Source organism: Bos grunniens, chromosome 11, assembly GCF_055505025.1.
Source record: "Bos grunniens cultivar Pamir isolate PY7600 chromosome 11, Bosgru_T2T1.0, whole genome shotgun sequence".
Lineage (NCBI taxonomy): Eukaryota > Metazoa > Chordata > Mammalia > Artiodactyla > Bovidae > Bos > Bos grunniens.
The window spans coordinates 2,400,034-2,421,621 of NC_141175.1; the positions used below are offsets into that span (position 1 = coordinate 2,400,034).

Here is a 21,588-nt window from a genome sequence, read left to right on the forward strand (position 1 = left end):
TGCGGAGAACAGACTCGCTAACACCGAGGCAGCAGACAAGCTGCCTGCGCAGAGGCCAGGCGGTCCTTACCCTGCCTCCCTTTTCTCCGTTGGCGCCGGGAAATCCAGGAAATCCGATAGAACCCTGCAAGAGAGTTCACGAGGGAAGAAGCGTCAGAGACTGACCAGGGACGAGCCGTGCACTGTGCCAGCTGGAGGACGAGCCTGCCGGAGTCCTCAGCCCCGGGTCAGACGCCCCACCACCACCCACCACTCGCCACCCAGCCACCCACCGTCCACCACGCGCCCATCCACCCCCCATCCATCCATTCATCCTCCATTCACCCATTCACCACCTACCCACCCCTCATCCACCCACCGTCCATCCATCCACACACCCCCCACCCCCATCCATCCATCCCCCACCCCCACACCCCATCCATCCCCCTTCCCGCCATCCACCCCCCATCCACCCACCATCCGTCCGCCCATCTGTGCACCCAGCCACCTTCCATCCATCCTCCCGTCTACCCATCCATCATCTATCATCCATCCACCCCCTCGCCACCCCCCAGCCACCTACTCAGTATTTCCTGAGCATCTCACAGACTCTGAATCTAAAATTCAGAACTGAATCCTAACCATGCTTCCCCTTCCCCCCTCTCTCCACACCCTCCTCTCACACACCCATGTCTGCAAAACACTGGTGTTTGGGAAGAAAAGAGCCTGTGCCACCGAGATGAGCCGGGGGTGGTGTGTGACTCTCACATTCGTGGCATTTGCTTTTTGCGCCTTGTTGTCATGTTTTATCTTCTCACAACACCTCTAAATAAAGCACGGCAGCTTATAAAGTCAAAAACGAATGCAAACGTGCGCCCCAGCCACGGCATCGCGCGGCTCCTCCAGTTCTAGATCTTCACAAGGTGCACGTGGGCAGGTGAGCACGCAGGAGCTCCGACTGAATAAATATCCAAACACCCCCTATGTGAGCTCCTGGTGACACTGTCCAAATCGTTTGCTGAGTCCGTCTCTACTCTCCACCTGGCTTAAAAGCCTGACCTGAATGCGTGCTTAGCCCAGGATGAGTTTACTGATGCTACTCAGCTTGGCCAGCCCACCCGTGTGCCTGCCTGCTGATGCAAAGAGGAGGAGGAGACTGGACCGAGATTGCGGCGGGAAAACCAGGGGTGCTGGCTTCACGGCTCTCGGCTCAGGAGCGGGGTCAGCGCCCCAGGACCATCCAGGCTGCCCAAGCAGCTTCAGGGTTCTCCCCCTGCCTTTACGAAAAGCTGCCTGAACTTGATCTATAACCCCCCACCTCGTCTCTCCCAAACTCCTCCTCTCTTTCCCTTCTCCCCCTCCCCAAATGGACACGCATTTCAGGAGAGAAAACGTGTCCATCAGGGTCTCTCCATACAAGTACTGCGGTCAGTGGGCACGTCGCTAACAGACATGAAGCAAAACGATTTCATGGCAGATGAGTCCCCTCCGAGTGGCGGCTGTGGGCTCACCCGCCAAGAGGGGAAGCTCGCCCTTCCCCAGGGAGGACTGCTGTGGGCCCTGCCATCAGCCACGTGGGAACACCTAGGGCTGCAGCCCAGCCCGCGGGCCCTGCCTCTGCTAACAAGGAGGGCGTCCGGAGGCTTGAAGCCTGAGGAGGGCAGGATGCAGACACAAACCCGACAGATCCGTGAGTTCTCTTTTGCTGTTAATTACATCTCTAGTGCAGGCAGCTGGCAACTTTTTAAGGAAGAACCATGAATAATAAAAGGTGAGACAGAAAAAATGGTTTAAGTGATTTGCAAAGCCTCAAGGAGCTGTTTCACATAACATAGAGCATGATTTCCACTAAGACAGTCTTCGTCTTCCTTTTATGCTCAGTTATGAGCAAATACCCTCTGAATTTTCAGGGAGAATTAACTCTGCGGGAGGTACACAGCTCTGGGTGTGGAGAAACCAGTACACAAAGTCCCTGAAAGGCCAGAGGGGCTGAGGACTCAGACGTGCAGCCCAGGATCTGCCTCTCTGAAAGGCTCACCTAATTCTCCCGGGCTCTCCTTCTGACTCAGCCAAGTCACTGCAGAAGGCTGTGAGTGGGGCAGACCCAGGACACGGCCACCGTGACCTTCTGCTTTGTCACAGCAGCTACGCAGGGCGGGGCAGGTGGGTGACAGCGTGCAGGCTGGGGAGACGCCACAGGTCAGACCTCACCAGGTTGTACGTTACCTTTGGCCCCTGTCTTCCTGGATAGCCTGGCAGTCCTGGGACTCCGAGTTTGCCCTGCGGAGAGAAAGAGGTGCGTCACGAGCTGGCCGGCCCTGCTTGGAACAGAGAGGAAGCCGGCGTGTGTCGGCAGGGGAACTGGAGCAGGGTGCAGACTTCACGGCCTCCAGAGAGAGCCTGTCTGTCCTCCTGGGATGGTGTCCTCCCCAGAATCCCTGCCTGGTTTGGAGCAAGGCCCCTCGAGCAGGAATGGACACCTCTGCTGAAGCCAATGGGTGGAGGCTGATGCCCCACGTATGAGAAAAGCGCTCTCTGTCTGTGGGGTTTTGCTCAATCCTTCTGTTGAAGCGTCCCAGCCTTGGGGCCGGACGGCAGAATGTTTGGGCTAATTGTGAGCCCGTTCCTGTGCAGGGGCTGGGGAAGGGGGTGGGGGAGCAAGATGAGGGGGGCGGCCCCCCGCAGGTATAAGAGCAGCTGTCAGGAGCCCCCACTCCCAACCCTGAGCTTAGGGAACGCCCCCAGGAGCGGGTGCAGTGGCCCAGCAGGCCGGCCCGTGTCAGGATGCACACCGACCCCGCCTGGGGCTCTGCCTGCCCGACCCGCCGCCTGGACGCCCCGGGCCGTCGGGAGGGCCCGCGTCACGTACCTTCTCCCCAGGGGGTCCCAGAGGACCAGGGTCGCCGTTCGGACCGCCTCGCCCCTTGGGACCTTCAGGACCGTCCTCCCCTCTGGGACCAGGTGGGCCGATCTCCCCCTGCAGGTCAGAAGGAGGAGGTGAGGGCGTCGCCCACAGACTGCAGTCCGCAGGGGTCCCCCACCGTCTGGGAGCAAGGAGGGGTGGCAAGCGGCGCTGGCCTGGCTCAAGCAGACCAAGCCCCGTCCCGGCCCTGGGAGGCTTCGGCGCCCACTCTCTGGCCCACGGCCCCCTCTTTTCCCAGCGGCCTTCGGTCGAGCACCTCCTGGCTGAACTAGGAGCTCTGACCTGCTGTTTCCCCACTGGGCAGGGGCGGGGGCGGCGGGGAGCGCTGCCTTCTTCTCCCGAAGCCCCGGGAGGTCCCAGAAAGGCCCAGGAGCGCAGCCGACTGCAGCCTGACAGTCAGCGCCCACGGGAGACCCACAAGCTGTGTCCAGAGACTGAAGGGCGAAACGCCGCCTCACTGGCTCTGCCATGTACAGGCGGGGAGGCCTGAGCCACCAGGAAGGGGGCCTTGGGGGCCAAGCGAGGGCGGCAGCAGGGGCCCGGCCGCGGAGTGCCCGCCTGGCCTCGCCGTCTGCGTGGGCCCTCCTCTGATCCCCGATGTCCAGGAGCAGCTGCAGGACAGCTGTGCAAACCCCCCTTAGAAACGTGCGTCGCGGGAATAAAGCCGGCTAACGGCTCCCTCGTTTCTCGGCTCCAAGCTCTCTGCAGGACGAGGACGCTCTGTCCCTAAGCGCTTTGCTCACTCAACCCGAGAATCCTTCCCATGTTTACGGAGCCCTCAGGAAATTAGGAAATGCCAAGCGTTGGCAGAAATGCCTCTCCGGGAGAAATTACGATGGAAGAGGCCCCCTCCCGGCCCCCCGTCCATCCTCAGCCAGAGGCGAGCCCAGGGCACGGCGTGTGACTGGGGGATGGCTTGGGAAAATGTGTGCCTCACGTTGCTGGAAAGGAAGATAAAAGGGGCTTTCACCAGCCAGACAGGGAGAGGCCCTTCAGATGTGGGGAGCCATCACTGTAGAGAAAATTCTAGAAGGACTGTCTTTGGCAGCAGGATCACTGGGACAGGACTGGGACACGAAGACCTCTCTTTTCTTCCCCTCCTTCTGACGGAGGCCCGGATCCCATCTGCCTGTCCAGCACTGGACAAAGCGCCAAGCCACAGGCCCTCTGGTTCTGGTGGGTTCTGGAACGGCACCTGCGGGCCCGCTCTGGGGAGGACAATCGGGCGGCCAGCCACATGGCAGCCTCATTCCTGCTGACAGCGTCCGTCCAGGTGCCGATGCAGCTGCTGCCTCTGCGGGCCCTCCTGGGGTGCAGGGCTCTGCTCCTTCTGGACTTACTGGGGGGTTCTCCAGAGTGTCCCCACAGCCTCAGGCAGCTGGCCCGCCAGCCCAACCCCCCCAGCATCACCTGGGTCACCCTCCCTTCCATGGAGACTCCGCCACTGGTTTCTGCGGGCACCTGCAGTGTGACACACCCCAGCCTGCTCCCCTGGAGCCGAGGCAAAATATTCACTAAAAACCAGCCAGGCTGTTATAGCCTCAGACAGCCCGGCCCGAGGTCCAGAACACAGGGGCTATGGTTGGGGGTCTGGAGAGCAGCTGAAGAGGTGGTTGGGAGCCCAGACGCCCGAAGGGCTGGTCAGGGAGCCCAGGCCCCAGTCGGGGTGCGGCCCTGCTGGTGACCCCCCAGCAGCCTCAGGCAGGACGCAACCCTCCCTGGTGAGCTGGGCCATTTCTGCGACCCCTTCTCTCTCCCGGACACCTGTTACACTAACGATCCAAAGGCAAATCGCCCGGTCACGTCCGACTCTTTCTGACCCTGTGGACTGCAGCACTGGCCAGGGTACTGGCCAGCAAGAAAAAGCCCCCACTGACTCCCTGATGGATACATGGTGGAGGGGCCAGGTGACCCCACAGGCAGGGTTGGGACCAGGTGTCAGCTGCCGCAGCTCCAGGCTGGGAGCTGGGGAGGAGCTGGCCGCTGCTGGTGGCCAGGAGCCTCCACGGAGGCCTCAGCTCCGTCCTGAGAGGCTGCCCTGGGGCCCCTCCCTGCCCCCAACACTCACCCGATCGCCCTTGATGCCCATGTCTCCTTTGAAGCCTGGGAAGCCATCTTCACCCTGAAGGGGGACCAGAGAGAGCCTCAGTCTAGGGGAGAGAACCCCGCCTGGCTCCCCCCATCCCAGAGCCTCTGGGCCCCACCCCACGGCCAACACGCTGGGTGAGGACTCTGAGCGCCCAGCCCCGGCCCTCGGGAGCTGTGTCCCTGTTAACCCTTTGCCTTCTGTGGCTCTGGCCGGCTCGCAGCAGGAAGGCCGCAGCCCTGGGGGCCCGGCTTCACTGGGTCCCCCGGCCCGGCTCTGCTGGCGCCGAGTCTCTGCCTCATGTGTGCATGACCACGGGCCTGGTAGCAGGTGACAGGTGGATTTGAGGACAGGGAGACCGACAGAAGACCCCCAAGATGGGTGGTGCCACTACTGATGGCCTCGCAGGACGGCCAGGAGGCGCTCTCGGCCAGGCCGGGCTACGGAGGGGCAGGTGGTCAGGGGCGCTCGGTCACCGGGCCCCAAGGTTCACAGGGATCTGCGCACACCGGTGCTGTCAGTGAACTGGGGGCTCCCACGTCAGTGGCCCGTGGTCACTCCGGTCCCCAGGGCGGCCCTCCTGGCTCCTGGCCAGGCCCCGCGGGGAGGCAGGGACACTCACCTTCTCACCCTTGGTGCCCTTCAGACCTCGGATGCCGTCTGCCCCCTGTGCGGACAGAGAGGGTGAGCAGTCATGGTCCAGGCTGAGAGCGCGCCTGGCCCCCAGCACTCGGGAGGCTGAGCGCCCCCGCAGGCAGCCCTCAGCATCCCGGTCTCAGGGCAGAGAGCAGCCCAGGCAGGTGCCCCTCCACCCACAGCCTGCTCTTTTCTGGAGGCAGATGGGCTCAGGTTCCACTCTGTAGCCTGTGACGAGGCCCCAGACCTCTGTCCACTTGGAAATTCGGGGTGATGACAGCCCTCACCCCGTCCCTGCTGGGAAGCCCCAGGGTCTGTGCCTGGCACACAGCAGATTCTCAATAAACAGAGCTGTGTTCCATCTGATGGTCTTCATTCTCTATTACTATTAATACGTGGTCATTATCATAACAGCATCTAACAGCATTAATCACCACCTGGTAACACCAGCCACCCCGTCACTCTCGGTGTATCGGCTGAGCGAGAACCGTCAGGCAGGACCACTCCGAGCCTGCCGGACCAGCTGAAACAGCTCCATCCCGGGGACAGACTTGGCAGCCGCGGCCCACCGGCCGGCTGGGTGCGGAGCCCGCCCCGCTGACTGCCCAGGCGGCCTCAGGCCTCCGCCTGCGGGGCCCCAGAGAGGCCGGCCTCCCGCTGGGATCCAGCTGAGCCTGCGGCCAGACCCTTGTGCTGCCGGCTGCCCTCTTGTGGCAAGAACTCCGCTCAGAACCGGCAGCTCTGAGCCTGCGCGCAGAGGCCCTGGCGGGCTGAGAAGAGCTGCGGCGGCCCGGAGGGCTGGCTCAGACAGACGCAGAGAGTGCAGAGCGGGCTCAGCCTGCGCCCCGGGGGGCCGTCCCGGGCTGCTGTCTGCTCCCGGACGGAGGGGAGGCCAGGGACCCTGAAACCCCGATTTCGGGGGGGGGGTCTGGCACCTGCTCTCTGGCTTGCCCAGCAGGCCAGGTGGGCTTCCCTCCCCACACCCGTCCAGAAAGAAGATGGGGAGACAGAATCGGGGGGATCCCTGCCAGACCTGAAGTTCTATGGCCTCATGACCCATCCGAGGCCAGGGAACGGGGCCAGGGAGACAGAAGACCAGGGCTTCCCGGCCTGAGCGCTGGCGCCTTGGGGTCTGGATGGTTCTTTGTTGCAAGGCTGCCCGGGCACGTAGGTGGAGCAGAGGGTGGAGCAGGCTTGAAGACCGCTGCCCCTCAGTAGCCCCCTCAGTAGCCCCTCCAAGCCATGGCACTCAGAAGCGTCTCCAGGTGTCCCCAGGGGGAGAGACCCCGGGTGAGAGCCCTGGACCAGAACACCCACCACGGCCCTGGTGGCCCAGGGTTTGGGGAGGGAGAGCCAAGGCCACAGAACAGTGGCGGGGCAGGGCCCTCTGGGTCTCCGTCCGTGAGGGCACGGAGGTGGATGGGGCTTCCCAGGCCTGGAGTGTTCGCATGGGGGGCTTCTGCCAGCCCCCCAGCCCCGCGGGGGCTCAGCGAAGGGCCGTGTGCCCTCACAGTGCTCGATGGACCCCTGAGAAAGGGCTAAGTCGGGGGGCGACCAGGGGAGGCGTAAAGGTCAGTGAGGTCAAAGAGCTCAGGGGGCCCCTTTCTAGGGAGGAAGGCAGGACTCAGGGAGGAAAGCGGAGGGCCTCGGTCTCCCATGGCGACGGCGACACTTGGGCCAGCCTGCACCTCCTGGTCACCGCCCTCCGGGCCTCGTCACACCAGGGGCTCCGCGGGTGTTCAAGCACACGGGCATGAGAACCCACTAATCCGAGAAAACAGCGTCCGGCCCTGCTCTCCCTCCCACCCTCCGCTCGCCCGTCTAGCAGGACGGCTTGTGTCTCGGATGAATTCTAATCAGGCCGACGAGATAAGCGCGTTCTCCATGAGCATCTCAGAGTAGACACCTTTCCGGCTCACAGCAGCAGTGCCCGCGGGTGGCTGTGGATCGTGGCTGGCACGGGCTCTTTGTGCAACCGGAATTTGTAAGATAAACATGCTCCGAGCTCACACAATCAGCACGGCTGCTAGATCGCTGCCCTTGTAAACTCATCAGGCAGCGCGCGGGCCGAGGGCCTGCTTCAGAGAGAGATGCTGCTGTCCAAGGTTCCCGACCCGAGGCGTCTCTCTGCCCCTGACCTTGGAACACCTTGACTCCGGGAAATGGAAGCTGGGCCCCCTTGGGGTCAGGATGGGGCACTTGATTAGGGATAAGCGAGTCTAGGATGAGTCCTGAGTCCCACGTGGATTTGAGGGGAGTTGTGGGGAGGTCCCTAAAACATGAAATCTTGGGTTCTCCTTCCTCCACCCCACAGGGCAGGCGTGCACTCTGACATGCAAAACGTTTGAAAGCATAAAGGAGCGTGAACGACACGGGTAGGGACTCCAGAGCTTACGGGCGTGTTCGCGCAAGCCCTCCAAGATAAACAAGATGTTTTATACACGTACATACACAGGATCCTTCACCTCAAATGGCAGTTGTTCTGAAGGAAAGAGCCACCCTTAGCTCTCCTGCGAAGCCTGAGACTGAAGACAGGGCAGCAGCCCCGCCCGAGAAGGAAGGGCTCTCGGTGCTCGCACGCTGGGGGCGCCTGTCTGCCGGGTGCGTGTTCAGAAAGCAGCATCACCGAAGACTAGGCTGCACGGCGCAAAGCAAACGCTCGGCTCGGGGCAAACTGACAGCCTGAGTCTGGGACATGGGGGCCCTGCACTCGTTTAAAGAGGTTCCGGGAGCCTTTCGACGGGTAAGAATAGATGGAGTCTCCCACAGACACCCCCCGCAACAGCAAGGTCTGCCCAGATGTTACTGATGGGGACAGACTCTGTCTCAACGTGCAAACGGCCCAGAAGAAAACGTCCCAAATTCCCAGGCGAGGGCCCTCAGCTCGGTGCCTGGGCTCAGGACAGCTGCCCTGAGGGGCTCCAAGACCAGCAGGCCACTCAACAAGGACGGTAAAACAGCAAGGGCGAAGGGTGCCCCACGTCCTGGAGGCCACCGCCGAGCTGCCCGCGCTGCCCCAGACGCCGGGGGGCGTGCCCTGCTCCATGGGAGCCCCTCCCGGCCCCGGGGGCCCCTCCATCACCCGCTTGGGCTCACATGCTGGGAGCGGATCACCCAGACCAGGGCTGCCCCCGCATGGGCAGGCGGGAGGTCAAAGCGCAGGATCCCTAACACAGGTCCAGCCATGCCCCGCAGTCCTGACCCCGACCTCCAGGAAAACCCCAGGCTGAGACGCTCACCTTGACTCCGCGAGGACCTGGGTAGCCGATTGGACCCTGGGGGCCGGGAGGACCCTGAAACCAGACGGGAAAGTGTGTTAGCCCCATCTTGGGTGGATGACATGGGTTCACTCCGAGCTACCCTGGGTCCTTCCAGCACAAGCCGGAGAGCGGGCCTGCCCCCAGCACACTGCCCTCTCGCTGTGAGCAGAGAGGATGGGTGTCTCAGGCCAGGCCCGAAGGAGGAGACATGCGGGCGTCGTCCAGCTGCACGGGGAAGGGGGGCCTGCAGGGGGTCTTCTCAGGATGGATGCGAGCAGGGCAGGGGTCCCAGATCAGAGAGGGGCCCAGTCCCACCCACCCTGAGGGAGATGCTGGAGGGGCCAGGGGTGCAGCCGGTACCCACCTGCCCTCCCTTCTCTCCTGGAGGGCCTTCTTTGCCAGGGTGCCCCTGTCGGAAAAAGAAGGCTGGTGTTAGTCAGTGGCCGCTGGGAATGCAGGCTTCTCCCACAGCGGTCTCCAGTGTGAGGGTCAGAGCCCGGGTCCCTCCTGTTCCTCCCCGCAGCGCCTCGGTCTCCCCGCCCTTTGGCCCTGACCCTCGGTGGCTTCATCTGTTAACATGGGAATGGTGCCGGGGTGCGGCAACGGCAGGGGACGAGCTTCCAAACCCACAGACGGGCCCCAGCCCCACGGCGCGCCGGGGCCCCGACCCAGCCCGCACCCTGCCTGCGGTGGGCAGGGTCAGTGACAGCAAGGCCATGTGTTCAAGGTCAACCAGCAAAACCACACTAGTGGCCAAGCAAGGACAGAGAAGGGGGACCAGACCTCCCAGGTTCCCAGGCACCCCAGGCCTTCAGTTGTCACCCCAGGTGACCCAGGTGGGGAGGGAAGCTGGGGGCAAGGAGAGAATCCGCCCAGAGATGCAGAGCGGGGGCCCCAGGAACCGCTCAGGGCCCTCTCTACCCGGGTGCCATCAAGCCATTCTCAGGAACTTCACCTTCTCTGACTTTCAGACCCAAGCTGGTCACTAAGTTCAGTGCCTCTGAGCTCAGGAGCCAAACACGGATGATAAAAACAGAACCTGAGTGTTCACTGTCAAGAAACAGTGTCCTGCCCCCAAGGGCGCCAGTAAAGAGAAGCCACGGTGTGGGGTGAGGATGCTGGCAGGGCAGGGCAGCCTGACTCTAATCCTGGGAACCCCCGAGCTGCTGTGTGACCTTAGGTGAGTCGCTTGCCCCCTCTGGGCGTCCTCTCTCGAGGGTGTATAACGAGAGAGTGGGTTGACTGCTCTCAGCTCGATCCTTCCAAAGTTCTGAGCTCTACCTGTGGGACAGCAGCGTTGCGGGGACGCGGACCTCACCCACTTAAGCACATGATTTGTGTGTGTTCTTTTTAATTTGCGATCATTGTGAACCGGATTTGATGCCACTGCGGACAGCCTGAGGCGGTGGCCACGCGAGGGGGAGAATGCGGAAGTTCCTTTGCTGGAGGGGGTGTGGTGCCCGGGAGCCTGTGAGGACAATCAGGCGCTGGCCGGACCACGCCTGCGGCCGGGCCTGGAGGGGACACGCGGCCGCCCTCCACCTTCCTGAGACGAGGCTCAGCGCCTGCGCCCCGGCCTGGAGGGAACACGTGGCCGCCCTCCGCCTTCCTGAGACGAGGCTCACCGCCTGCGCCCGGGCCTGGAGGGGACACACGGCCGGCCTCCACCTTCCTGAGACGAGGCTCACCGCCTGCGCCCGGGCCGGCAGGGCTGCACCTAAGTGTGCCCGGGACACATCCTGCCCCGGGGTCGCTGGGGAAAGGGGAGGCCTCCTCCCCTGCCACGTGGGCTCTTCCTGGGCCTCTCGTACCGTTTCCACCAAACCTGGAACTTCTCCGTGAAGGGACTGAGGTCACGGGCAGCTGTGGGTGGTGACGGCAGGCCCCAGACACAAACGAACACGGGCCCCACATCTGGGGAGCGAGCCGACCCTCCACCTGGTGATGACCTTACTTACACGGTGGCCCTAAGGACAGACCTGAGGACTTGCTGAGTGCTCCGGGGGTTAAGAATCTGCCTTGCAATTCAGGGGACTCGGGTTCAACACCTGGTCAGGGAACTAAGATCCCACATGTCTTGGGGCAACAAAACCTGCGTGTCACAACTGACCTGATACAGTCAAAAAAAAAAAATTAAAAACAAGAGAATAGACCTGGTCACAGTATTTTGGAACAGATAGTGTAGAAGGACGGATCATTGCCACGACCAACTGTGTTTTAGGGGGTACTGGGTTTTTTGGGGGTATACCAAACAGCTTTCAGGATCAGCTTTCAGGATCAGCTTTCAGGATCTTAGTTCCCCAACCAGAGATTGAACCCATGTTCCTGCCGTGGAAGCGCTAAGTCCTAAGCCCTGAACCGCCAGGGAAGTCCCCACCGTGATTACCGCTGTTGGAATGGAGGCCAGGCTTCTAAGCCGTGTTCCCAGGATGAGAGTGGCTTTGTGGGGGGAGCACAGCCCTCACGTATTTTGAGTGTTTGCAAAAGGAAATCCATCCGAGTCACAGGGGCCAACTTCCCGCTGTGAAGGGCTGGCCGTCTCCACTCTCTTTCCACTCGCTGATCTCTCCCCAGAATCCCGTAACCAGCAGGATTTTATAACAGAAAAGTAATAAAGCTTAAATTATGTATATTTGATATTTTCTGATTTAAAAAGTAATATATGTTCACTGTAGACAAATGCAAAAATAATAAAGCTTATTTGTATTTGATATTTTTCTGATTAAAAAAGTAATGTATGTTCATTGTAGATAATTAGGCAAGTGGAAGAGAAAATTAAACCCCTTCATAACCTCACCAGGCACGGTGACGGTGGCCAGGGGTGTGATGCAGTGCAGCTAATCTATTTGCTCTGTGCGTTCGCGTGCAAAATTGGCGTCAGAAGACGATTTTTAATTTAGTATTATATCGCGCATCTCCTCCTGTCACTGAATACTTGCTGGAATTTGACTGTTCCTGGCTCTGTAATGTTTCCATGAGCCCATGATTCATTATTCGAACCCTGTCACGTGTGCCTGGAATGACTTCTCGATGAGTCCAGAGCAGCGTCTGCCCTGAAACCTCTCACACTTCTCAGTGGCTCTGAAATCTATCTTCCCTTTCTTCTTAACCCACACCAAGCCAACACCAAGGGGGAGAGGGACAAGTCTCCTCTTTACGGCTGGGACTACGCGATGCCTCTGTAAGGAGAGGCTTCAGACCCTTTGTCTCCTCCCCATTCACCTGTGACAAGGGCTGCGTGGCCCTCAGCCTGCAGTGTTGATGTTCCCCTCAAGGGCTCTCTGTCCCTCTCCCTGCAGCGCGGACGTTCCCCTCGAGGGCTCCGTGTCCCTCAGCCTGCAGCTCCGACGTTCCCCTGGAGGGCTCCGTGTCCCTCTCCCTGCAGCGCGGACGTTCCCCTGGAGGGCTCTCTGTCCCTCTCCCTGCAGCGCGGACATTCCCCTGGAGGGCTCTCTGTCCCTCTCCCTGCAGCGCGGACGTTCCCCTGGAGGGCTGCGTGTCCCTCTCCCTGCAGCTCCGACGTTCCCCTGGAGGGCTGCGTGTCCCTCTCCCTGCAGCTCCGACGTTCCCCTGGAGGGCTGCGTGTCCCTCTCCCTGCAGCTCCGACGTTCCCCTGGAGGGCTGCGTGTCCCTCTCCCTGCAGCTCCGACGTTCCCCTGGAGGGCTGAGTGTCCCTCTCCCTGCAGCTCCGATTCTCCCCTTTTGATCTTTCCCTTTGCGCGTCTTCACTGTTGACCTGGCACAACCACCCCCCTCGCGTCCCTGGTACACTCATATTTTCAAGTGTGACCACTGACTGGGGGAAGAGAAATGAGGACCTGTGAGAGCTGGCCTCCTGACTCCCTGGGCGGGGTGCCCCTTAAAGGCCCCTCTTTCCCCACAGCATCCAACAGGAAACCAGTGACCCCTCAGGGACTCTAGTTGTTGGAGTTTCAACTCAGGAGGGGAACTCCAGGTAAGGTCAGGGGACTGGGGGCCATGCAGCCACCTCCTTCCCAACATGCCGCGTGCTAAGTCACGTCTAACTCTTGTGACTCCACGGATGTAGCCACCAGGCTCCTCTGTCCACGGGATTCTCCAGGCAAGAAGCCTCGAGTGGGTGGCCGTGCCGTCCTCCAGGGGATCTTCCCAGCCCAAGGACTGAACCCGTGTCTCTTACGTCTGCGGCACTGGCAGGCGGGCACTGAGCTGCCCGGGGAGCCCTCTGACACAATGCGCCGTGGGAAACGCCCACAGACGCCCGCCGCTGCAGCAAAGGGAAGCAGCGGCCGGGAGGACGCAGGCCAGCCATGCTCATCATGTCGCCATGTTGCTTCTCTTCCTAATTTTCCAGAAGCAGGTATTTCATCATCAGAAAACACAATTAGGTGTCAATGTATGTGAAAGCACATAAAAGCCATGTTGCAAAATTTTCATCTCTTTGTACCAAACTCACGTCAGAGACTGAACCTCCTCACCCACCCGAAGCAGCTCAAAACAGGAATGAGACTGTGATCTGTTGGTTCAGATAAGCCTGTGATGGGTGACTCACTGGACCAAAGGATTTTCAGAGAGAAGACAGAAACAGGCCCTGCCCCACGCCAGCCAACCGCCAATCGACGGTTGGCGGGCTGAGCGTCTCAGCTCATTTCTAATGGCGCTATTAACAGAGCAAAATAACTGTGTCTGAAACAATTAATTTTGCTAATCATTCTCTAAAACAGGCTCTCTACTTGGCATCAATTAGATACGCTAAAAATAACCAAGAAGTAAAAAGCCCATTGGCAGCGCACGCGGAGGCTGGTGGGTGCGGACAGGCCCGGCGTTTGTCACTGTCCCGCCCCCTCCCTTGCAGCCTGGCCGCGGGCGGGTTTGTCCCTCACTCCCTGCTTCTAGGCGGCATCTGCTCAGCTCCACAGCTGCGTGTGCACACCCCGCTTCCCAGTGCGTGATCGCTAAAAATACACGCAGCGCGGGCGACGCACACGAGGCCCGGAGCCCAGCCGCCCTCGTTGCAGCTGAAAGTGCGGGGGGCGTGGGCAGCAGATGCTCCGACGCGTGCAGCTCCCAGCCCATGATGGAAAGCACGGCCAAAACCCAGTAATTCCTGAGCCAGCAGCGGGGTCTTCATCGAAGGAGCTAGAAGAGGCAACGTGGGCCAGGCACGTAGCCAGCTCCAGAGCTGGGGAGGGGCCGTCTGCCTGGGTTCCCGACCCCCACCCCTGGGTGGGCACGGGCGGGGGATGTGAAGGTTGAGGGGGCCAGGGTACTCACCGGGGGTCCGTCAGCACCAGGCATTCCTGGGAGGCCGGGTTTGCCCAGGGGACCCTAGAACAAACCAGAGACTTCATAAGCCGATGCCCCGGGGTGCCCTTGGCTGCCCACCCTCTCTACACACCCCCAAAGTCACTCTTCAACATATCTGCTCAAAAAGCATTTGCTTAAAAAGGCGGCTCAGAGCTGCCGCTCCTGCGGCCTTCGCCCAAAGACGGCGCACCCTCTGCTATGTCCAGGGCCTTCGGGTTTGGCTACTAGAACAAGACAACCACCCAGTGGAGACAGGAGTGGGGGCTGTGATGCCCTGAGAACTGCCCCCCGGAGGACGTCCTGGATGGTGCCAGCCGGGTGTTGGGTTTACCGGGCACCTGGGGCTGAGCCACAGCCAGGCCAGGGCCCAGGCTGTCTCCCCAGCACGTGGCTCGGGGTGCCCAGGATGTGTTTAGAGTTGGCAAATTTAGCAAAAAGAAAACAAGGCCAACGACAACGAAACAAGTGCCTGCGTGCTGAGTCATGTCGGTCGTGTCCGACTCTGTGCGACCCCAGGGACTGCAGCCCGCCAGGCTCCTCTGTCCATGGGACTCTCAGGAAGAACACTGGAGTGGGTTGCCATGCCCTCCTCCAGGGATCCTCCTGACCCAGGGATTGAACCCAGGTCTCTTCTGCCTCCCGCATCGGCAGGCGGGTTCTTTACCACTAGCGCCACCTGGGAAGCCTAAGAAAATGAGATGCCCGGGTAAACGGATTTCAGAGAACAGAGTCCGAATTTTACTGGGCATCCTGTATCTGTTTTTCTTCCTGAGTCTGGCAACCTTATATCAACGCATAACTAAGGAAGGGAGGCAGGAGGGAGGGACAGGGCCACAGCAGAGCCGGCCGGGCGCTGGCAGGCGCCGTGCCCCCGGGCTGGCAGGCACTGTGCCCCCAGGCTGGCAGGCACAGTGCCCCCTGGGCTGGCAGGGGCCCTGCCGCAGGCTCACCCGCGCCCAGCACAGCCCACCTACCTTTTCTCCTGGAGGCCCGATAGCGCCCTGGGGGCCCGGAAGACCCTGGCAGGGAGAGAGTGAGCAGGAAAGGTCAGGGATTTCTCGAGCCAGAACCCCTCCCCGCCGTCCGCCCGTCATTCCCCAGCCCCGTCCCAGGCCACCTCCAGGCCGCAGGCCCTGCTGGCCGACCGGCAGCGCGGGGGGGCGCTCAGGGGCCACTCAGGCCCTGGGTTCTGTCCCCCAGCTCCCACTGCCCACAACCCCGCCCCGCTCACTCACCTGGGCACCTGGGTTGCCCTGCTGCCCCGGGGGGCCGGGCTCTCCCTGGGGACCCTACAGGAAACACAAGCAGGCATGATGGGGGCTGCGGAGCTCTCGAGCCCAGGCGGGAAGCCAGGCCCGGGGACCCCAGCTGGTGCGGGCGAGGGCACGGCCACCCAGCAGGGACACGAGACGGGAGCCACCAGGAGAAAGGCTCTATTCAGGTCACCCACTTCTGTTACAGGAGACCCACACGACGCGTCTTGGTGGGCGCGGTCACGGCCCCTGCCCTCAACCAGCCCGGCCGGGGGATGAGGACGCCCTGCCCCTGTGTCCCCCGGGCTTGGAACGGGGCAGGGCCTCAGCCCGTCCTCTCCTGCGGGAGGCCCGCACCGTCCATCCCAGCCCCCTCTGTCGGGGTGGCCTGAGTCCCCCTCCCACGCCCTGCGTGGCTGTGACCACCGTGAGGCCATGGTCGGGGCGGGACCCCTGGACTTACCACGTTGCCTTTCGGGCCTGGTTGACCGTCCATTCCCGTCACACCCTGGGTGGCATTGAAACAGAAAAGAATCAACAAAGCTCAACGGGCAAAGCCCAGCGAGCACGGCTTGGTCCCTGCCCATGAGGTCAGAGGATGGCTCGTCCTTCGTGGGAGGGGAAAGGCTTGAGCCCAGATAAATGCTGAGATTGGCTGCAGGTTAATGGGGCTGCTGGGTTCATTGCGGGGGGCACCCTGCGTTCTTGGACAGCTGAGCGGGGGGCCCAGCCCTGGAAAGCCGCCCCCAGACAGAGCCCTGCCCCACCATGGGCTGCTCCTCCCTCGAGGACTGTTCGAGAGGGTCCCGGCCAGCACACGCAGGGAGGAGACGGGCGTCCTGGGGACTCGCCGTGTGTGGAGAAGGTGGAGTGAGCCCAGCCCGCCTCCACGCCTCCACCCGCAGGGCCATTCTCCCCACACCTCACACGGGTGCTGGGCTGGGTGCACAGCTGTCAGCGTGGGGGGCTGCCCGCAGGACTGCAGGGGCACAGCTGGGGGCAGGGACGGGGCAGACAGGCAGGGGACTTACGGGCGGTCCAGGGGGGCCTGGGGGCCCCTTCGGCCCCAGCAGACCTCGCGGCCCCTGCAGGAGAGAAGAGCAGAGACCGTCAGACTCGGCCCAGAATCCCGGCCCCCGCCCCGCCTCCCCTCTCAGCCCCCCAATTCCCGATGTCTCTGCTGCCCGGGGAGTGTGGCCGACACCCCTCCCCGCCTGCTTCCTCTGCTCACCCCACCCCAGCTCTCGGCCTCGGCCCTGGGGACCAGGGGTGAGGGGGGGCCAGGACTGGTCGGGGCTCAGTCCCCATCCCCGGCTGGGTGGGCGCTGCCCCACGCCCTCGGGGGGTCACTGCCTGCCGTCGTGGCCGCTCCCACCCCACACCAGCCGGCGCTTGATTTCAAGGGCCCTTCACTCTGACAGAACCTTCTCAGACGCCGCACAAGAGACAACTGTCCCCACGTCCGTTGCCACTTAAATGTGCTTCACGGTTTTAATACCCACTCACATAAATGTTTTCAGAAGTGAATAACCCAGAAGGCATCGCCTAGGCCCGGCTTAGAGGAGTGTGGTATGGATGAGCCTCCCTGGAGGCTAAGCAGACACCTGGGGGGTGATTCAGTCCCAGCGAGCGGGTGCACGCTGACCCCGGGGCCCTCCATCACAGACCCCGGACCCTGCAGTTCTCTCCCTGACCCAGGCTCAGACCGACTCCTCAGCGCGGCCCTGTTCACCTCCCCGTGGTCCCCCATTCCGTTCCCCAGAGTCCCCAGATTCGTCTGTCTCAAGGTTGAGCCCTGTCTAATCTGGGCCCTGAGTCGATCCGAGAACATCAACGAGAGACACAGAATCCCACCCGGTCTGTGCACTTACGGGCTCCCCAGGCAGCCCTCTGGGCCCGACTTCCCCATCGTCGCCCTGTGTGGGGAAGAGAGGCAGAGATCAGGGACACGCCACGCGGCCTGGGCCCCAGAGAGACGCCCTCCCTTCAGCTCTGCCGGAGCCTCGGCCCGGGGCTGCCTCAGCAAACGCCAGGGCTACTACTAGCCCTTGCGCCAGCAGGGAAGGCCTGGCGCGTCCTACTCCTGGAGGTGAAAGGTGAGGTCATGGCTCACAGACCACAGCCCCGGGCAGAAAACATCCCTGGTTACCTGCCAGGTGCTGAGAGAGACGAAAGATAAACTGCCTGGCAGAAAGCAGACAGAGACGGAAAGATGATGGATGACAGTTACAGCTTTAAAGATAGGCAGACAGACAGACAGACGAGAGATAAACTGATAAGAGATGGGTGATTAACAGATCACAGATGGAGAGATGCACGCACAGATACGTAGGCGGACGACAGGAAATTTAAAGATAGATAAATAGACGTAGCCCACCAGGCTCCTCCGTCCATGGGATTCTCCAGGCAAGAGTATTGGAGTGGGGTGCCGTTTCCTTCTCCAGAGGTAAATAGATAACAGACAGACAGACAGACGGAGGATGGAGGCAAAGCCCAGGCCCCCAGCATCCCTCCCTGCTGGGTCCTCACACGCCCATCAGTCTGCCCCACCTCCAGGGCAAGGACAGTCACTTTCGGGGCTCTCTCCGCCTCCCTCCCTCCGCAGAGCCCGCACTCCGCCCCTCGCGGCCTCCATCTGCCCCTCGCTCAGATGCTGAGCTCATCAGCTCCCCTACAATGGCTTTCCAGAGATCACGCCCTGGGGCAACCAGTCAGAGGGCTGAGGACACCCACATCCGTCAGCTTCAAGGTCCAAGAGCCGTGTCTACCGGAAGGAAGTTGGGTGCAGCTCACTGACGCCCCTGCCTCCCCGCCGCCGACGTGGGTGCTGGCTGCCACCAGCGCCTGCAGTCTTCAGAGGAGACGGGCGGCGGAGCGCCCAACATGCAGTGGGGTACGTACCCTTTCTCCGTCTTCCCCCGGAGGTCCCGGTGGGCCGGACGGGCCAGGGTCGCCCTAGGAAGGCAAGCAGGGTCAGCACCAGCCCCCTGGGCGGGCACGCACGGCTGTCTCAAGGCCCCCATTTCATCTGCTTCTGAGGCTGAAAGTCCCACCCCACTCCCGGGCCTTTCCCAGAGTCACAGAGGACTGTTCGGAAAACACGGTGCCTTCTGGCTCGTTGGGAGGCATGGCTGGCCGGCAGGACGCTCCCCCGGGCTCAAAGTCCTGGAGGCGGGTCAGCTAGGGTGGCACCGAGGTCCCACGGGCACCCCAGGACCCGCGGCAGGGTCCAAGCGGCACCCCGCCGACCTCTCCCTATGAAGCAGGCTGCACCCCAGCCCCATGCTGCCCCCGAAAGGGCCACCGCTCCGCACTGTGAGGGTCAGCGCTGGCCCACTCGGCACCCTGCAGCCTCAGGCCCTGCACACCATTGGCGCTCAGCGCCTGCTCGTCGGTGGCCCTGATCGGGGTCCCCGGGGTGGGGGGTTGGAGAGTGGGCGCAGCAGCTCTGGCTACAGCGCTACAGCCGCTCCCAAGGCAGCACAGGCGTGATGGGTGAGTCGTGTGACAAAGCCAACACGTGTGTGGGCGCTCGTGTGTGCACACGCGTGTGCCGTACACACACGCATGTGCCTGCGTGTCCAGGATGTGCCAAAGCATCAAAGAATTGACAGCATCAGAGAAAACAGGTGAGGGAGGAACCGTCACGGAGCTGCTGGGAGCGTCGGCTGCGGATGCCTGAGTCGCGTCAGACGAGCCGGGCCGCAGCCCCCGCCCCGACGGCCGTTCACAGGGAGGCCACGTGGGGCCGGCCCGCGTCCCGGAGTCGCCCTTTAGTGGTGCAGGGAGTTCTGGCCGCCCCCGCAAGGGCAGCTGTCGGGTTTCCTGACGGTGTGGAGGCCCCTGAGCAGAGGGGGCCTCCTGCTGCCTCGCCCCCCTGAGGGACGGACCCTGGTGGCCCTTCCGCCGTCAGCAGCTGGGGAGAATCGGGCCCTCCGTGGGCTGAGCTCACTTCCCCAGGACGTCCTGTCCATGTCCAGCTCCCCTCCACGAGGCTCACTTAGTGACCACCCTGGGATCGAGGGCCCGGCCCCCCAGGAAGCCTAAGCCTGCCCCGAAGGGCCCTCAATAGCACCTCTCCCCAAGGCCCCCAGACAGCACTCACTCACCCGGTGGCCCTTCTCCCCCGGCAGCCCCGCCAGGCCATCGAAGCCGCGGTCACCCTGCGGGGAGGACAGAGGGCAGCTCAGCGCAGGCCCCACGGCCCCTCTGTGGGCCCCGGGTGGCGGTCCACACAGCATCTGCACACCCAGGGCCCCCACTGGCCACCCCCCAGCACACCAGCCACAGCCCTGGGTCCACGTTCCCATCTCTTTTCCCAAAACCCCAACCAAGGCCACACAGAGACAAATGGCTTCTGTCCCAGGGCCACAGACAGTGAGACCTGTCCACGGAGACGCTGAGGCCTCAGACGCTGAGGGCTGCAGAGTCCGTGAGTGTGCGTGCACATGCAGTCATGTGCCCGCTGGCTGCCTGTGCCCCTCACTGCGACACGCCAGGGCCCAGAGCGGCGCCCACACCCCGGAGGTGCACCTTCTCGTGCGGTGCACGGCTCAGCACTGCCCTTGGGCCCTCGGGCACCCCGGCTCCCCGGCCAGCCCTCCTCCCGCCACCCAGGGGGCCTCCTGGGGCCCAGCTGCCCGCCTCGTGTGTGCTGCAAACCACACGAGGGAAGGCTAGTCCAGCCTGAAGTCTTTTTGCTGTTGAAACAAGACGGTCACCGACTGGACAGACTCAGGAGCTTCTCCTCTTGTCACCAAAGCTCCCTGAGACCAGGAGGGCTCCACGTTCGCTCAGGACTCACAGGGGGCACCCGGGGGCCGACCCACGCCAGCTGTGTGGTGGGCAGGGGCAGCACCCCTGAGAACAGCTGCCATCCCCACTGTGGGCTCCTCGTACAGCCCTGGACAAACTCTTGCAGGGCGAGAAGGATGGGTACCAAGAACAGGGCTGGTCCACCCCAGATTCGGGGACAGAGGGACAGGCCCGCCGCACCACGGCGGCCAGGGTCGTGGGCTGCCCTGGGCTGCAGCCTCCTCAGCCAAGGCAGAGGCTGCCCTCAAACACACCTGAGCTCCCCGAGTACAATGTCTACTTGCTCCCTGCAACCCCGCGGAGCTCAGACTCCGCAACCTGGGCAAGACGACTTCCTGCCCTTGGACTTGAGTGACCCATGAAATTCACCCCGCTGAGTCCTGTCTTCTCGTCCACGTGCCAGAGGGGCGGATCCAAACTGACCCTCCTGCCCCCGGACGAGTGCACTCGCCCGTCATCGCCATAGTCCTCACAGGTCGACGGCAGGGGCAATGCTGACCACGGACACCAGGGGGCGGTGACCGGCACCTACCTTGGGGCCAGTCTGCCCAGGCATCCCTCTCGCTCCGTCACTGCCGGCTCGGCCCTGGAACAGAGCAGGCCAAGGTGTCAGCACAAAGCAGAGGCCAGCGCACGGAGGGCTCTAAGGAGCGGCTCCCTGTGACGTCAGACAGAGGGCCCCACAGCCCCCGCAGCGGGCTGGCCCAGAGGACCCAGACCAGGAGTCCCGGCTTGCTGGTCACAGGTTCTCATCTTCCCAGGCCTGACCATCCTGAACCTCAGAGCAGGCACAACACCACCATAAACCACCCAAGTGTCTGCCACGGACCGCTGAATTCCAGCAGGGGTCAGGGATCTAAAAGGTGGCCCTTTCAGAATCGGCCATGTACCCCTCTGCCCGTGGACCTGGGGCCTTGAGGGGCCAACTCGAGACAGCCGTGCTTGAGAGCCATTCACTCTGTAACTTCCCTTCTAACTACGATTAACTCCCAGGATGGAGGCCCCCAGACCACTAGGGAGTGACTCTTTTTTGCCTCGAGTGCTTTGCAACTAGAGCAGCAACTGGCGACCAGTGATCAACGTCCTTGCAGAGAGGTTCATCGACACGAGAAATGAGCATTCCTTTCACTCAGCAGAAACAGTCAGTTGATGGAAAGATCTGCTAGTGAGAGTCTGATGTGGGTTAATTAGGATTTCCCCAGCTGGCGTGGACGCTGCTCATGAATTTATGTTGGGTTAGAAAGGCATGCGCCCTCTGTCAGTCACGACGGTAACCCGGAGGCAAAGCAGTTCCCTCTATTGACGTGCCAGCCCAGACAGAGAATCTCGGAGGCTGGGACGGGGGAGGTG

At 62.4% G+C, this 21,588-nt stretch overlaps 1 protein-coding gene across 4 annotated transcripts in view; it reads right to left on the reverse strand.

The window, feature by feature from the left end:
* Positions 1-21,588, reverse strand: part of COL5A1 (collagen type V alpha 1 chain) — a 148,134-nt gene that overhangs the window by 48,187 nt on the left and 78,359 nt on the right. For all 4 annotated transcript variants that reach the window (XR_015135702.1, XM_086323391.1, XM_086323390.1 and 1 more), the window contains exons 17-32: positions 20,771-20,824; positions 19,533-19,586; positions 18,325-18,378; positions 17,295-17,339; positions 16,455-16,508; positions 15,887-15,931; positions 15,406-15,459; positions 15,145-15,189; positions 14,138-14,191; positions 9,249-9,293; positions 8,864-8,917; positions 5,611-5,655; positions 4,971-5,024; positions 2,849-2,956; positions 2,206-2,259; positions 71-124 (exon numbers count right to left, since the gene is read on the reverse strand). Coding sequence is in view for 3 of the 4 variants with exons in the window: in XM_086323391.1 (XP_086179517.1) it covers positions 71-124; positions 2,206-2,259; positions 2,849-2,956; positions 4,971-5,024; positions 5,611-5,655; positions 8,864-8,917; positions 9,249-9,293; positions 14,138-14,191; positions 15,145-15,189; positions 15,406-15,459; positions 15,887-15,931; positions 16,455-16,508; positions 17,295-17,339; positions 18,325-18,378; positions 19,533-19,586; positions 20,771-20,824 (873 nt within the window). In the remaining variant the exon portion in view is untranslated. The remainder of the gene's footprint in view (positions 1-70; positions 125-2,205; positions 2,260-2,848; positions 2,957-4,970; positions 5,025-5,610; positions 5,656-8,863; positions 8,918-9,248; positions 9,294-14,137; positions 14,192-15,144; positions 15,190-15,405; positions 15,460-15,886; positions 15,932-16,454; positions 16,509-17,294; positions 17,340-18,324; positions 18,379-19,532; positions 19,587-20,770; positions 20,825-21,588) is intronic.